Raw genomic sequence first — 17513 nt, 5'->3', positions numbered from 1 at the left:
CCTAGCCCTGAGTTAACTTTAGGCTCTAGGGAAGTCCCTTTGTTGGGTACTTGGGGGCTGTAGACAGGTCTCCTCTTAGGACAGGGAAATCCCTAGTATGGGCTGGGTGCCTAGTGATGCCACTGACAGTTTCTAGAAGGAGACAGGTAAATAAAGGAACAGGTAGGGAGGCTCCCTCTGTGAGTTGTAGGATCCTGCACCAATGCCCACCCCAGGCAGTGGTGTGGTGGTGCATGCCTTTGATCCCAGCCCTCAAGAGGCAGAGGCTGGTGCATTTCTTGAGTTTGAGGCCAGCCTGGTCTATAGAGTGAATTGCAGGGCAACCAGGGCTACACAGAAAAACCCTGTCTCAAAAAAAAAAAAAAAAAAAAAAAAAAAAGTTATTTCAGGCCCTAATTAGGATACTGTTGGTGTCCAAGATTCTGGGTGCTGAAGTCATGAATTCTTCATTTTAGAGGCTGCCCTCTACATTCATGTAAAGAAATGTTCCAGACAGTTATTTGTTTTTCCTTCCAGGAAAGTGTGTAAGCCATTGGAATCTTGACAATTATATATTTAAATTTTAAACATTTATTAACATGACCTTGGCTATTTCTGAGTGGCCTTTTGAAGGCAATTATTAAAGAGCAGTTTCATTATTAAGCACAAGAGCTGGCTGTGGTGGTACATGCCCTTGTCCCAGCACGTGGGAGGTAGAGCAGCAGGTCAGGAGCTCAAGGTCATCCTTACCTACCTCTCCTATACAGTGAGTTCAGGCCAAGGAGGCTTCCATGCTTACCACCTGCCCCTCCCCCCCCAAATTACAAAGATTGTTAGTTGTTTCCCCAAAGTTGACACATTTTGGCACGGGTTGGCCAGCCAATTATCCATTCCAGCCAGGTATGCCATGGGAATAGCATGGAAATGATGTCCATCACACTCACCCAGCTAGCTTGAAAGGAATATGAGTGTGCCCAGGATGACCCTTCAGGCCCACCCCCACTAGAGGACTTCTGGCACTTGGTAACTGCTTCAGTGGCCCAGGTGAGGTCAGGATGATGGGATTGCAAGACAGAAAGAAGCCAAGGCTCTGAGTCACCTTGAGTTGAGCTACTCTGTCAGCCTGCCTGGCCACACTGTTGCTGGAAGAGAAATGAACCTCTTTAATCTACTATGTAATCATTTTACTAGGTTTAGCAATCATTAGGGAATTTTCAAATGTCTGAGCTTAAAGCTCTGACTTTTTTCATAAATTAAAAAACTCTAGAAACCAAGACCTGGCTGCAGATATATGCAGCCTGTAGGCTGCTGTGCTCCAGATCAAGTCAGGCAGGCTCAGAATCAAAACTTAGCTCTTCCCTTTCCTATGTCTGTAACCCTGGGCAAAGTGCTGCATGACTCTGGGCCTCCACTTTCTCATCTGTGAAATGGAACATCCTGTGGCGTTTTAGCAGGAATATGGATCCAGCTATGCAGCACCAATTTTCATCCTCAAGGATCCCTGCATTGACATGTAAAGAGGGTGGGCTAGGCTTCAAGGAGGAGAAGCTACACTGCAGGAACGACATCTTATGAATAATGTCACCATGAGCCTCCAAGCCCAGCCAATCTCAGCTCAACACAGCCTGGTACATGAACTCAGCAGCCAGCCCAGGATTCATGAGAAATAGTAAGTCACTTTTTCTTTAAGACTATATTGTGGGTGGTTTGTGATGCTTCGAGAGACTTAAACAAGCATGGACTTAAGCATGATCATGACATGGACATAGGGCTTACTTACATGTACTTGGACACCATCCTCACTATTGGGAAGGAGTCCATTGTATGAAGACACTGGTCTGTGTATGGGTGGTTTCTACTTCGGGACTCAACGTGCCATTGGCCCTAGAACAGATGCATGTATTTGTGCCCACTCTAGAGCAAGCACAGAACTTGCTGGGCTATTGTAATCCATGCAGCCAGCTTTAGTTGAAATGGCCAGACTTTTTCACAAAGAATTTGTACTGCTTGGCTCTGGAGTAGAAGAGTCAGAGTTCCAGCTCTTCGCCTTTGCCCACCCTTGCTGCCTTTGAACTTTACAACCTTCCATTATAAAAATAAGAATGCACCACAGGAGTGAGTTCCAGGGGCCAAAAATAGAAAGAGGCTGGCCAACCAGCTTGGCCATCTACTCTTGTCCCTAACACTTCCTGTTAAGAGGTCAAAATTTCAAACAAAAACCCGACAGTGCCCAGTATTTTTCACTCTCACAGTTACAACGCCCTTTGCACCTTCCAAGAAAATAACTCCAATAGATGGCATGGGAATTAGTATCTCCAAGTTCCAACAGCATGTGGTAGGCATAGACACCAGCTAGGTCTAGGACACACAGGCTGGTTCTTCCTGGTAAGACCCTCTGCTTTTAGTAGTTTTATGGTGGTGGTCTGCCTGAAGGCTGAAGGGGCTGGGGATAAGTGACATTATGTTTAAACATCACACAGAAAACATCCAGTTCATTCCCAACGTTGTCTTCTCCAGATATGGAACACAGCAACCTGTCCATTCTAAGTCAGGAGGCACACAGACAATTGGAAAATACACTGTCACCAGGCTGTGGTGGCACATGCTTTTAATCCCAGCACTCAGGAGGCAGAGGCAGGCAGATCTCTGTGAGTTCAAGGACAGCCTGGTCTACATGGTGAGTTCCAGGACAGCTAGGACTATGTAGATAGACTCTGTCTCAAAAAGCTAAAATAAAATCTTTAAGATATCTTGGTCCTGGTTTATCTGGGAATTGAGCGTAATCTGAACCATATGCTCTCTTCTGCCTTGACTAGTTTTGCGATTGGAATATATCATCTTTCTTTTGTAAACTTACTTCTGAAATGGGACATACATTCAGGTATTTATAAGAAAGAGTGTGGAGAGTTGTACCATGAAAGTTCTCCCTCTCCTTGATGTCTGCCATCCATCTGGCTCCCCCCAGAAGTAACCAGTATGGACACATTTCCTGCATCCTAGTTTATGTACAGAACCAGAAAAATAAAAAAAAAAATAGCTTTTACAGTGGAAAGACTGCCTGAATGGGAATATAGTGTATGAACATTTTGTTCATTTGTATTTAAGGGCACTGTGTTCATGCAGTACCCACGGAGGCCAGAAGGGGGATGAGGTTACTCATAGTTGTGAGCTGCTGTGTGGGTGCTGGGAACCCCAGTCTTCTGGAAGAGCAGTCAGTGCTTTTAACTGATAAGCTATCTCTCCAACCCCTTCAGAACCTTTGTTTTTGAAGTAAGGACTTTCCAGCCTGCATGATTTTATAATATAGAAAAATGACAAAGTGAAAAAAAAAGCACAATTTATGAAATAAATTTCTATATTTAAAATACAAAGAAAAGAGACAGAGGGGTACACATGTGCAGATGTGTCAGTGTAGGATCACACCATGAGACCCCGGAGTACACAGGGTGTGCTCAAGAGTTTAGATCCCCCATCCTCAGAGAAGGGAGGGAAATTTGAGACCATGGGTTCCAGCCTCAGTTCTGACAATTTGCATCTGTATTAGCTGGGCTAAGGGGCTTGATAATCTGGGTCAGCCTGAGGTCAGGAAGGGCTAGATGATAGAGCTGCACCGCTGTTTCCAATTTCATTCAACTGACATAGTCTACATGTAAAATATAATAATGAGATTGGCAGCTTAAAACCCTATTATCCTTAACCCCCAAATCCCCTGCTCTGAAAATCAAGATTTTTTTTCATTAAATTTATGCCAAAATTTCATATACTGTTATGTTGTTTATTCTTCTGGTATCAGTATTTATAATAAACTGTAGAATATTGCCCAAGGCTTGGGGGGGGCAGTGCATAAACTGATGACATGACTAGTTATGCTGTGGTTAAGTGGGAGGTTTTTATTGTAGTACCAGGGAGAGAACAGCCAGAGGCACCTGGAAGAGTCCAGAGCAGGGAGAGAGAGTAGTAGACTGAGCATGGCCAGAAGATAGATTGGGAAAGGAGAACAGAGCGAAGGGCAGAGTCAGAGAGGAAGACAAAGAGAGGAGATCCAAGAGAAAGGGCCAAAAAAAGAAGAGTATAGCAGAAATAACAGGGTTATTGGACATTGAGAAGCTGGGGCAGGATGGATGAAGTTCACAGTAGAGGTAAGAAGAACTAGGTTCTTGTGATACTGAGGGAACCTGGAGGTCAGCATGTACTTTGGTATGTTAATAGACACCTCAGCTAGCCATTTGTCCCTTTTACCAACAAGAAGGGAACTGGATGCTTTGGTAGAGGGGAACCTGCTTCACCAGTTCCTGAGGAATGCTGGCTTTTGTCTAATGGCCAGAATTTGGACCATGCAGAACAGGAAGAAGCCCCACCTAGGTTAAAGTGCCTACAAGGATGACTGACCAATCAGAACTTCCTGGTGAGAAGTTTAAATTTGCTGATCCGGAGTCAAATTATCTTGAGTTATCTTTAGTCTTCGTATTAGTAATTCATTGTCCATCTGTGTGTCTGAGCCAACAGTACATGTTAAAATTTGTCTTTAGGAGACCACTAACTGCTACCAATCCAAAGCCTGAGAATGTCATCAGATAACATCTGAAACCTATAGCAGATTTTTTTCCCTCTGCTCTGTTTAACCCGCCTACACATGGCCCTCATCAATGTATTTAGAAAATGTGTTGGTTTATGACTTTCTTCTGTTCTGTGGCTGATAAAAACTCATGTCGGGGATGGAGAGAGAGCTCAAAGCCTAAGAGGACCTGAATTCTGTTCTCTGTACCTGCATGGTGGCTCATAACCACCTGTAACTCTGATTTCGAGGGATTGGATAGACCTCTTCTGGGTCCCATGGTTTCCTGCATGTACATGCTAAACTCACACAGGCAAACGCATACACTCATAAAAAGAAACCTATGTAATCACTTCCATGGCAGAACATGTCATCAAGACAACCCAAGTCTGTGTTCCTGAGCTGTGATCACTCTTAGTTGGCTCAGAGTAAACTATCTCTTACACTTTCAAGGTGATGCTCTGTTATGAGTAGGTTTTTCCCTTGCCTACTGGTCCCACCACCATGCCAGCCCCAAATAACACACTGAGACTCTGTATTTGATATAAAGCTGTTGGCCAGTTACTAGTTTCTTATCGGCTAGCTCTGTCTTAAATATTAACCCATGTCTATTAATCTAAGTACTTCCACGTGGTGTTATCTTACTGGAGAGAGGGGCTGGCATTCTCTCTCCATCCTCCATCTTCAATCTCCTCCCTACTACTTCCTCCAATCCTCCTTGTCTCCTAGTCCCACCTATCTTACTTTCCTATTGGCCAACAGTGCTTTATTCACTAACCAATACGAGAAACATAATTACAGAATAACATCTCCCATCAATGCTGTGCTTTGTGTCAAGAGGTTTTAATGCCAGGGATGACCCCTTCCTCTAGAACAGTCACCAAGATCAATGTCAAGCTCTATTATGGACTATTCATGCTGAACGGTCCATGTTGTATAAGGCTGGGCCTTTTTTTTCAGTCACTGGTCTATTGTTTCATTCTGAGCTGGTCAATGTTCCTGCCTTTATTTCAGAGCATTGTTTGTTTACAGAGTATTTGGTCACACTATTTGATTGCTAACATTCAGCCTTTCCCTCCTGTCATTTCTTCATGTTCTATGACTTTTCCTGGGGAGACATGAACAAATGTCTATTCACTCCAGTGTTCAAGCTAGTTTTGTGCAACATTACTCAAGCTAGGATCACTGAAGAGCAGGGAGTCAAAATCTAGAGAAAAATGCCTCTATGAGATCAGGCTGCAGGCAAGCCTGTAAGGTATTTTCTTAATTAGTGATCGATGTGGGAGGGCCCAGCCCATTGTGGGTGGGACCATCTCTGGTCTGGTGGTCCTAGGTTCTATAATAAAGCAGGCTGAGCAGCCAGAGGAAGCAAGCCAGTAAGCAGCTCCCCTCCGTGGCCTCTGCCTCAGCTCCTGCCTCCAGGTTCCTGCCCTGTATGAGTTCCTGTCCTGACTTCCTTCAGTAATGGACAGTAACCCTGTCCTCCCCAAGATGCTTTTGGACATGGTGTTTCATCACAGTTATAGTAACCCTAATTAGGACACCCCAGATAAGACACCAATGACTGACTAGAAAGAAATGGTTCCACTCAAGTCTATCTTGGTGAACCTGTGAATTTACTGAGGTTACTTATAGACTTCTTGCTTGCCTTAGAGTAACTGTGACTCCATCTACTCCTGCTAGTATGATACTTGAAGATTTTGGGTTGATTCTTTTGTTTTATTTATTTATTTATTTATTTATTTTTTTGAGGCAGGGGTTTCTCTGTGTAGCTTTGGAGCCTGTCCTGGAACTTGCTTTGTAGACCAGGTTGGCCTTGAACTCACAGAGATCCACCTGCCTTTGCCTCCCAAGTGCTGGGATTAAAGGTGTGTGACACCATTACCTGGCTAGGTTGATTCTTTTTAACAAAATTATACAGAACAATTCATCTACAATAACAACATTCCTTCTGAGATAGCCAATCTCTCCTTTGCGCCGGTCCCCCATCTTGGCTGTGATCCACCGAGTCTTATGATTCTTGGCTCACAGGTTCCGAGATACTGCTTAGGGCAGGTACTTTTCCAGCTGGCTGGCCTGGCCCCCCCCAAGCATGAACTAAATTAATTTAACTCTGAAATTCCTGAGATGCCTCACCTTCTCTTCTGGGTATCTCTCAGTTAAAAAAAAAAAATTCCATTGTTTACAAAGGACTTCTTAACCTGGCCACCCACAGACATCAAGATGATGACCTCCTTCCTCACAGTACAGTTAGTGACCCAGAGAAGGGCCAGGGCATATTTTATGTTTTCTTCACTTCTTGCAATGGCCTGATTTCTTATTTACACTACTTGCTTTGCCTTAGTCTTTTTTTAAAAAATCATTTAATTTTAAATTTATGGGTATTTCACTTGCATGTATCTCTGTGCACCAAGTGTTTGCCTGCAGAGGCCAGAAGAAGCTGTTGGATCCCCTGACAGACATTTGTGAGTCACCATGTAGGTACTGGGTACTGGTTTATGGAACCTTTGGGAGGAGCAATCAGTGCTCTTAACCACTGAGCAATCTCTCCAGCCCTGATGCTTAAAGTCTTTAGAGAGAAAACACTCCCAAATTCCACAGTTTCATTTCATACAACTCCAGGCTAACCTAAAATCTATAATTACTACTGCATCTATTTTTCCATATAGTATTTGCATATTTAAATTGAAGGGTCCTGCCAGGCATGGTGGATGGCACATGTCCTTAGTTCTAGCTCTTGGGAGGTGGCGACAAGAGGATGACCAGGTGGAGGGCTAGCCTTGGCAACGTAGTGAGTTTGAGACTAGCCTGGGTTGGCAGGACATCCTGTTTCAAAACAAAGCAACAGCAACGAAACTTCAGTTAAATTAAGGATTGGATTATTGGGTGATTAGTTAAGTAATTGATGGCACAGCCATCAAGAAACAACACAGCCATTACAAAAACAAGAACAGTTGGTCTGATGAGGACCAGTGAGTAAGGGCATTTGCAGCAAGGGGCAGAGCAGCTTGGAGAATACACATTGGGAGAAAAGGATGATAGGGAACAAGGAACCCAGCCATTTTGCTTGTGCACACACAAGACATCTTTGAAAAGAGACACAAAAAGCATGTAGTGTAATAAATACTTCAATTTTGAGTGCAACTAAATGCCTGGGGAAAGATAGCTACAAAAGTTGCTACAAAATCAACCCTTTCATATACTGAAACACATGAATGTCCCTGTTCAAAAATTATGTTAGCTGCATGGTGTTGGTAAGTGCCTTAAATCCCAGCACTGAGGAGGCAGAGCCTGTGAGTTTGAGGCCAGCATGGTCTACAAAGCCAGGACTGTTACACAGAGAAATGCTGTCTCAAAAAACCAAAAACCAGAAAACAAAAAAGAACAAAACCAAAAAAAAAAAAAAAAAAAAAAAAAAAAAGTGAGCAAAAGTGAGCCATGCAGAGTACATTTTAATTTTGTAAGGTGGTGAGGCCATAGGACAGATTACAGGGCCAGACTTCCAGTCCCACTTGAACCTCTGTGTGTGTGCTCCATTTGCATTTTATTATTTACCTGATCATGTTACAGCGACAATAATAATAGTTGTAATTGTGCTTCTGTGTGCCACTTACTGTATAGCAACATATCTGTGTATTATCTCATTTAATCTGCAGGCCCGGTAGGTAGGTGTGTGTGTGTGTGTGTGTGTGTGTGTGTGTGTGTGTGTGTGTTGGATGTAACCTTCAGGGGAGGATGTCTGCTCTATTCTTTTGAGGCAGAGTCTTCCATCAAACTGGAAGCTTGCTGTTTTGGGAGGCTGGTCAGCTGATTCCCAGGACCAGCCAATCTCCATTCTTCACCCTCTCCAATGCTGAGTTTACAGGCATGCTCAGGTTTTTACACAAGTGTTTGGGATTTGAATTTAGGTTCTTGTACTTGCATAGCAAGTACTCTTAGCCCCGCCCCTGTAGGTGGATTCCCCCCCCCCCCAATTTCAGGTGAGGAACCCAAGGATAGGGGAAGTAAATCCTGTCCTCATTGCTGTATGTATTCAGAAGCCACTGGTTCTGGATTCCTAGTGGGTCTGATGTCTGGCTTGTTGAAGAATTTGGGTACTTCCTACTCATGCTTACTGAACTGTCACTTGTTTATTTTGTTTTCCTGCTGAGTTATCTTGTATTTTGGTTGTGAGCCTAGCCTTTACCGGCTGAACCATCTCTCCAGCTTGTATTTTGCAAGAGCTCTTGGTGTGCTTTCATTGCAGGACCTCAGAGAAGCCATGTATCTGGCTTTAGGGATCCCCAGGCTTCCCTGAAGTCAAGCTGAGGGCAAGTCAAAACAGGTCAGCCCAGAGAAAGAGGAAGGCTAGAGCCCCTCCCATTCCAGAACAGAAGCTTGCAAGGATGAGTGAGTGGACTTCCTTCTACCTGCAGAGAAAGCAAGGGTGACTCACAGAAGCAAATGACCAGCTCTCTTGTATGTGCAGAGGTCCAAACTCACCGGAGGAGGAAACCAGCCAGAGAGTGGATCAAGAGCTGGGAGACCCATGCAAATGAGGCTGTCCCCCAGCGACCTGCAGAAGTGAGAAACTGAAGCTCCTGCCTGGAGACTGTGCTGAGAGAGGAGGCTTGCCCAAGCGGGTAAGGAGTAGGAGAGGGTCTACCAGGTAAGGGGTGGGAGTGGGTGGAGCAGGTGTCATTCTTGGCATGAACTCTGACCTGGAAGGCAGGCTCCTGGGTCAGTTTTCAAGCTCTGCAACCCTGGCTCTGAAGCCCTGGCCAAGTCACTTTACATCCCGAGCCCTAATTTCCTGTCATCTATTAGATGGCAATTAACAAAATCATGCTAACTCCTGTACTGACCACCCACTGTGTCATGTTGAGGGCAACTTCATCCTCACAGCAGCCTGTAAGGAGGGCTCATGAGCTTCTTCAACAGAGGAGAGTGGAGTTCAGAGAAGCGAAGTCATCTGTTCAGTTCAGCAAGAGTCTTGTTTCAAATCGTGAAGACTTTTTACTCCTCAATCTATCTTGTTTCTAGGCTGGGTTTAGAGAATCAAATGGCCTCATAAAAGTGGAAACAGTTGTAAAAGGCAATTAGGTTTTCTAGATGTGTTACCACATTCAGCTTCTAGCAAGGACCAGCCCCCTTAGAAAACCATCAAGTGCCATCAGAATGCCCGTTCTCTATGCCTGCTGGCAGGATGTTGACATCATGCCGGTGCAGGGGTGCTCCAGACAAATTACTGCTAATAATGACTGTGGGTGGTATTTTGAATTTACTGTTGCTGAGCTGTCCAGGTGGGAAGCTGGGGCCCCTAAGTCGCTGAGTGTCTCCTAGAGACACTGAGCTCTGTGCAGTGTCAGAGAGAAGTATCTCTGGTAAGGACCCAGACAACAGTCTCATCTCATTACTGACCATCCATTTATAGCTGTGGCCATTGACTTCAGAAAGCATAAGTCTAATCTAGGATGGCAGGGGGAGATCTTCAGCGATGGGAAGAGAAGCTTGCCAGAATAAAGTTAACATGTTCTTTCTTTTTTAATGTTTACTTGTTTTTACTTTATGTGTATTGGTGTTTGCCTGCATGTACATCTGTGTGAGGGTGTTGAATCCCCTAGAGTTGGAGTTACAGACGGATGTGAGCAGACATGTGAGTGCTGGGAACTGAACCTAGGTTTGGAAGAGTAGCCAGTGCTCTTAACTGCTGAGCTGTCTCTCAAGCCCCAAAGTTAACATTTTCAAGTAATAGAATTAAGAACAAAAGCTCTAGCAATAAACCAGATTGATGGTTTTGTCCACACTGAAGACCACTATTGACATTTAGTTGTTTCTGGGAGTGGTGGTACACACTATTAAGCCTAGATTTTGGGAAGCAGAGGACAGCAGATCAACGTGAGTTTGAGGCCAGCCTGGTCTATGTAGAGAGTTCCAGGCTAGCCAGGGGTACAAAATGAAATCCTGCATCAAACAATCAAACAACAACAACAACAAACACTTGGTAGGTTATTTTTTGGGAGATATTTTTCTATGGTGCACATATCTTTCAAAGTAACTTCAGTTCTCTCTACTTTCCTGCATATGATGTAATTTCACCCTTTATGATGGAATAAAACGCCATTGTGGTTATATAAGTTATTCTAAAAACCCACTAATCTGTTGATGGGTTGATGGCTGGTTCCACGTCTTGGTTGTCATTCACAGTGCAGTAATGAACAGATGTCTCTGTGGCATATATACCCATGCTGCTGATTTAGACTCCCTCAGGTTCACACACAGGAGGGATATGTCAGGGTCACAGGGTAGTCCCAGTTGTTCGAGGAGCCCCATACCAGTTTTCTTAGTGGCTTCCCCAGTTTGCACTCCCACCAGCAGTGTACAAAGATCCCTCCTTCTCCAAGTCCTCACCGACACTTATTTTCACTTTTATTTACTTTTTAAACTTCATTTGCTTTGGAGGAGCATGCACCACGGTGCACACATGGAAGTCAGAGGACAACTAGTGGAAGTTGGTCCATTCCTTCTAGTGTGTGGGCCCAGGGGCTGGAACCCAGGTCATCGGGCTTGATGGCAAGTTTCCTCACTGACCCCCAAGATTCGCCACCACTTGGTCTTTGTTCTTGACTGCCAATCAGACTAGGTGAGGTGCAATCTCAAAACAGAATTAATTTACATTTTCCTGGTGGTTAAAGGTGCTCAACATTTTCCAAACATTTATGTGCTATATTCTTTCAGCTACACCCTCAACCTGACCTACATCAGACATCATTGTCACACACTTGAACTAACTGCTGTAGCTATAAGTGAGACTTTGATAGCTGACCTTTTGTTTCCACTCTTGGCCTTTCCAGTCTATCCTCTGTGTGATAACTGGAAATGGGAGACTGGAGAGATGGCTCAGCAGTTGGGAGCACTGGCTGCTCTGAAGAGCAGCCAGATGCAATTCCTAGCACCTGCATGCCAGCTCATAACTATTTGTTACTCCAATACCTGGGGACTCCAACACCCTCTGCTGGCCTCCATGAGCACCAGGCATTTGCTTGGTATGCAGACATACATTCAATATCAAAGATTTTAAAATGAAAACAAAATGGATTTAGGAACCCCATGGTGGCTCACACCTGAAATCTCAGCACTTGGGATTCAGAGGGCAAGAGGACCATGGGTTCAAGGCCAGTCTGGACAAATAGCAAGGTCAAGGCAGCCTGAGCTGTAGCATAAGATTCTATCTCAAACAAAAACCTCCAAACTAATGAAAATGAAAAGTAAGTCAAGGACTGGGCATACCCCATCAATAAAACTTGAATGAGTTTTGGAACTTACAGATCCTACTTCCTGCCTTCACACTGAGCTCTTTGAACTCTTGATTACCCCAGCCTCTCAGCCGTCCTGGCAGAGTTCACTTCTGGGCTTCCAGATGTGCTGTCCCTTGGGCGGCTCGGCATGCTCTCCCTCCGCTCTGCCTGGCTGGATTCTTTTCAACCTTGAGTTAGCACTCACATCACCTCTTTGGAGAAACCTTTCATTCCATTTTTTTGTTCTTCGTAGCATTCCTTAAAATCATGAGTTTCAGTACATGTGGTGGCACATGCCTTTATTCGAAGCATTCGGGAAGTGGAGGCATGTGGATCTCTTGTGGGTTTGAGGTCAACCTGGTCTATATAGTGAGTTCTAGGACATCCAGGGCTACATAGTGATTATATATATATATTTTCTTCTTCTTCTTTCTTTGCAGCCTATGAATGTCATGAAATCAAAGACAAGGCTGATCTGAGTACGTCGCATAGCACCTGGCATGTGGTAAGCACTCAGTGATTGGGCAGGAATGACTGGCTCTCTGCATGAGGCATTGGTACACATACTAGCAGCTCTCCCAGCTTTGGTTATGGCTATGGCATCTCCCCCTCAATGCCTTCATCTGTTTACTCCACGTTTGAGCAACAACTGAGGTCTAGACAAAACTAGGAAGCCCAGGGTAAAGGTGGACACAGGTTTTGCTTCAGGTGTCCAGTTACTCAGGATATAGAACATCATATCAACTCTCCAAGGAAATCTCCCTTTGCACAGCTCCTGGGCTCCTACCCAGAGAATCCTAACTGACACAGGACTCTTAGAGGAAACAGGAGTGCTTCCTATTTAGCTCTTTACCACATATCCCACAGATAGACTGAATGGATGCAGCATCTGCCTTTGTGTCTGCAGCATATGGTGGACTGGAAATCCAAACACACGTGTCCCAGTGTCATTGTAACTAGCCAGAATCACTACTCGTTTCCATGTGTAAAGTGAGTGGTTTCAACCAAGTAGTTTTCTTTAAACACCTCCCCTGCAGCAATTCAACTCTTCAAATCATTTAAATGGCCAACATAAGCAAGAGATAAAAGTCAAATGTTTCCACTTGAAATGGGGAAGCAGGGCTAGAATGCTCCTCTCCAAGGCTGGCTCTGGGCCTGAGGCTGATCCTGTCCTGAGGGTTTGCCTGCTTTGATTGTAGCTATCTAGATGAGTAGTTAAGAGATGAGAGGACCAGGCTTTGGGGAATTTGATAGATTGTATAGGTTTGTGCAGCAAACACATGGCAGGCAACTCCTTTGTGCTAGGAGGAGGCCCCAGCGTTTTAGAAAAGAAATGAGAGCCTAAGAGAGAGGAAACCGGAAGACTTGCCCTCATGGTGATCTAGAAAGAGGAAACTGTCACCACCCTTTCCTTTCCAGTCTAGGGATTTCAGGTATGAAAAGAACCACCCTCTGACCTGTATCTGCTCATCATTCAATTGGTTGCCACACCCAGTGTGTGTGTGTGTGTGTGTGTGTGTGTGTGTGTGTGTTGGATCTCCCAGGCACCACTCTGCCAGGTCTCTGGCCTTGACTCCAGGCAGGTGTGTGCGTGCTGAGGTTGCAGCCAGGGCCACCTGGCAGCTCCAGGTGCTGTGAGCATGCTGTCATGGAAACGGCCCTGGGGTTGGTGGTGAGGCAGCAGTTTACCAAAGCTAGGCGGATTCAGGAGAGGGAAAGACCGGAAACTCTACTCTTCAGAGTGGTCTCTGTAATCCACCCTCTACAGTCTAAGGAAGCCCAGGTGGGTGCTGGGAAAAAGAGGGAGGAGGAACCAGGGAAGGTGAGAACTGGGAAGAAACATACAGAGCTGACCTGGGGGCCCTAGTAAGGGAGTCTACTTAAGAGTTGTTCACCAGGACCAGGACGGGTCAGTCTACTTTGATGAGTTGGCCTTTGGCCCAAAGGAAGGAGCAGAAAGGGGGCTGGCATTTGTCCCTAGTGGAAGACCAGACTAGGGAATTCACACAGCCCATCTCTGCCCTAGGCAGGGATATGAGTTTGCAGGGAAGGAAACTCACCGAATGTGTGGTGCTCTCTTGCTCCATAGAGCCAAGGCAGCCTAGAGCACATGCAGGGAGCAAAGACTGAATTTTTTAGCCATCTCCAAAGCCCCAGTGCTGTCCCCTCCACTGCCAGCTCATTCTGGTGCTGCCGGTAGGTGAGTGACTCATATAGGTGGTTCATCCTGGGTGACAGGCAACTGTGTAGCTTCAGACTTAAGTCTGTGACTAGGACTGGGTGTTCTTGGGAAAAACGCTTTTAGACATGCATTCTACCACCTGTAAAATGTGGATGGACAGCGTTTAATCTCTCGGAGCTGAGGGCTGCAGACCAAGCCCAGGGACAGAGCCCCATGGGTGTGCTTTACTCTTTCTTCCCTCTACCAGGACATCTCCTGTGAAGCTTCCTGTATGTGACCCGAGGATGGCGGAGCCACAGGGCCAGGAGCTCACAGCTGAGTGCCCCGTCTGCTGGAACCCCTTCAACAATACATTTCACACCCCCAAAGTACTAGACTGCTGTCACTCCTTCTGTGTGGAATGCCTGGCTCACCTCAGCCTGGTAACCCCAGCCAGGCGCCGTTTGCTCTGCCCGCTCTGTCGTCAGCCCACCGTGCTGGCTTCAGGACAACCAGTTACTGACTTGCCTACAAACACTGAAGTATTGACCCTGCTCCGCCTAGAACCCCACCATGTCATCCTTGAGGGCCACCAGCTCTGTCTCAAGGACCAACCCAAGAGCCGTTACTTACTGCGTCAGCCTCGGGTCTATACCCTAGACCTTGGCACAGAGCCTGGGAGCCAGACTGGACCCTCTCAGGACACAGTCCCTGACAGCAGGCCCATGCCCATCCCCAGCCACTACTCTCTCAGAGAGTTTATCCGCAACCCTCACTTCCGGATCTTTGCCTACCTGATGGCTGTTATCCTCAGTGTTACCCTACTGCTCATCTTCTCCATCTTTTGGACTAAGCAGTTCTTTTGGGGAGCGGGGTGAGTACTCTCTTTGTTCCAGCACAAGGAACTGAGCCTTTCTCTGTGGTTGCTGGAATGGGGACCGAGTCTCCTTTGATGTCTTCCTTGTAGTATTGCTCATTTGACAGTCCAGAGACAGGTTAGATCATGTGTCAGCTTTGGAGAACAGATGGCTCAACACGAAGAGCTGAGACCTGAAAGTGAACTGTGGGGTCACAGTGTCTAGAGAAGCAGTTCTGTGGTTCTATGGCTACACAGCAAGTTGTGCCAAAGGGCTGGACAGCACTGTCCAGATATCTGACTAGTTGAGATAGCTTGTGGCATCTTTCACTGGAGCTGTGTTGAGCTGTTCATGTATTACTGAATTCTGGAGTGTTTCAATTTGTGGGCTAATGTATTTGTCTCCCTTTTCAGCATTTTCTCTGATTCTTATCACCATTCCCAGTAAAACTAGCATGCATTCTTTAATTCATTAGTTTCTTTCTTCCACAACCATTTATTGGGCAGAGACTGAAAGGGAAGATAACAGGCCCTGGGGTGGCAGGTAGCCCTCAGTGGAAGGGAGGACATGCAGAATGAATTGTTTAGCATGCAGCATGAAGAAATGGATCCAAAGGCGAAGGAAACCAGGATGACTGGAGAGAGCTGGGGGTTTGAGACAAACCCTCTCTGTTCTCCTGGTCAGTGCCCACAGGGCAGATGGAGCTGAGGTCAGCACCCTAACTCTGGCCTCCGAGGTAAGGCAGATCTCTGGGCAGAGGAAATGCTTCAGCTGCATCTCAGGCTTGAGTAGCCTGGGGCACAGGGGTGACCCTGATTTCCTCTTCATATGACAGAACCCAGGAACCAAGATTCTAGAATTTAGCCATGCCAGCTTCAGCTGTACAAACTGCCACCATGCCATATAAGCACTCCTCTGGTTTGAACATGTTTGGGTTCCAGACTTTGAAGCAATCCCAGTGTCTTAACACACAATCAGAAAAAGATTTTAATTTTTTTTCTTTTTGATTTATATTCTGTTAGAGGTCAGAACTCCAGTCAGTTTTATTTGCTCTAAACAGTATTTTCTCATAAGTATCATCTATTTATAAATTCAAAGGTACAAGATATTATGAAATGGTCAAGATAGTTTTAAGCTCCAGTGTGGAGGAAAATTCTCCATTATGAAACTGGAAAGGTTCCTCTGTGCTCCTCCTGAGACTAGTGCCTACGTCTCCATTGACCCCATCAGGTAACTACTGATGCTGAGACACATTCCCCACTGACTTAATTTCTCTATGTACTTTCACTTCGTAACTCTGTGTCAAGTAAGTTAGGCAACTATCTCACCATATTCTCTGAGCTAATTGGGACAGGTGCAGACAGAGAGGAGCTGGCACAAGCCCAAGAAGGAGCATTTCCCTCCTCCAGAGCCCCTGGTCCAAGGAAGCTTCATTGTATTGGAAGTCAGGCCCAGGCCAGGGTTACCCAGCCACTAAGTGTTAGAGTCTTCTGTAAGAATACAACTTAGGATGGTGGATATACCAAAACTAGTAATTTGTTACACTGGACAGTTTGTTACATCTGATAGAAGTATTTTTAGGATGTTAGCTTCTATTTTGCTTTTGTTAGTTTTAACCTTGAGGCAGTGTTAAGTCACTTCTATGTCACTGTGATAGAAACAACTTGAGGGGAGGTCGATTTGGACATAGCTTGCTACATCACAGTATACCAGGAGGCAGAGAAAGTGGAAACAGAAGCTGGGCTAATAATTTACAATGACCCCTCACTAGTGACATTTTTGCACCAGCCAGGTCCTATGTCCTGAAGGTGCTGGGGACATTTATGAATCAAATCCTAAGAAGCAGTCTCACCCACTTACATCTACAAATACATGAGACATGTTCAGGTGTGTCCAGGTTAGGGACATAGTCCTGCAGCTGCTTGTCCTACATGATAGCATTGCCTATCCAGATAGAAATCTGCTAAGCAGCAGCAACAAGCTCCAAGTCCACACAGGAGTGGGAAAACAAACTCCATTTTTCACAAAGTCAGAGTGATTTGTCAATGGCATCTATAAGGCAGAAAGATGAAGACTGACAATTCAGCAGCCAGGCCACATGTGCTGTCCTGGCCGTCACACGGCCAACATTCTCCACAAAGCTCCGTGAAAACACTTCACAGTCTCAAATGGTTCTACCACTCACTAGTTGGTAATTTAGCAGGTCACTTGAGTCTGGTTTGCCCATAAAAAGGGAGTACATCTCAGCAATCTTTTATTTAACTTTTTTTGAGACAGGATTTCTCTGTGTAGCACTGGCTGTCCTGGAACTCACTCTGTAGAGCAGACTGGCCTTGAACTTAAGAGATCCACCTGCCTCTTGAATGCTGGCATTAAATGTGTACATCACCTCTAACCTGCTCCACCTTAACGATTTTAAGAGAATGAGCTTAGTGTGCCTGATAGACCACCTAGACATGGTTAAGTGATACACAGTAGCTTTGCCATTCAGGATTCACTTTTTTTTTTTTTTTGGGGGGGGGGTGGTTTCTGTGTTACAGTGTTTCTGTGTTACAGCTCTGGCTGTCATGGAACTGTTGTAAATCAGGCTCGTCTGTCTTTGCCTTTCAAAGGCTGGGATCAAAGGCATGTGCCACCACTACTGACTGGCTCAGGCTTCGCTCTTACAATGAAGAAATGGATAT

The 17513-nt window shown here is 45.4% G+C and overlaps 1 protein-coding gene across 1 annotated transcript; it reads left to right on the top strand.

Moving 5' to 3' along the window:
• The first annotated feature begins 14043 nt into the window (after positions 1–14043).
• On the top strand, positions 14044–14905 carry Rnf183 (ring finger protein 183). The gene has a single exon (XM_051187861.1). It carries the CDS (start codon positions 14278–14280, stop codon positions 14848–14850), a length of 573 nt encoding a protein of 190 aa, XP_051043818.1. The 5' UTR covers positions 14044–14277; the 3' UTR covers positions 14851–14905.
• The last annotated feature ends 2608 nt before the right edge of the window (positions 14906–17513 follow it).

This window comes from Phodopus roborovskii, unplaced genomic scaffold, assembly GCF_943737965.1.
Source record: "Phodopus roborovskii unplaced genomic scaffold, PHOROB, whole genome shotgun sequence".
Lineage (NCBI taxonomy): Eukaryota > Metazoa > Chordata > Mammalia > Rodentia > Cricetidae > Phodopus > Phodopus roborovskii.
Note: the sequence above shows the minus strand (reverse complement) of the source record. Positions and strands in the feature narration are given on the sequence as shown.

Excerpts from the sequence above, each read along its gene's own strand:
- Rnf183 (XM_051187861.1), top strand. The coding sequence starts at position 14,278 with ATGGCGGAGCCACAGGGCCAGGAGCTCACAGCTGAGTGCCCCGTCTGC.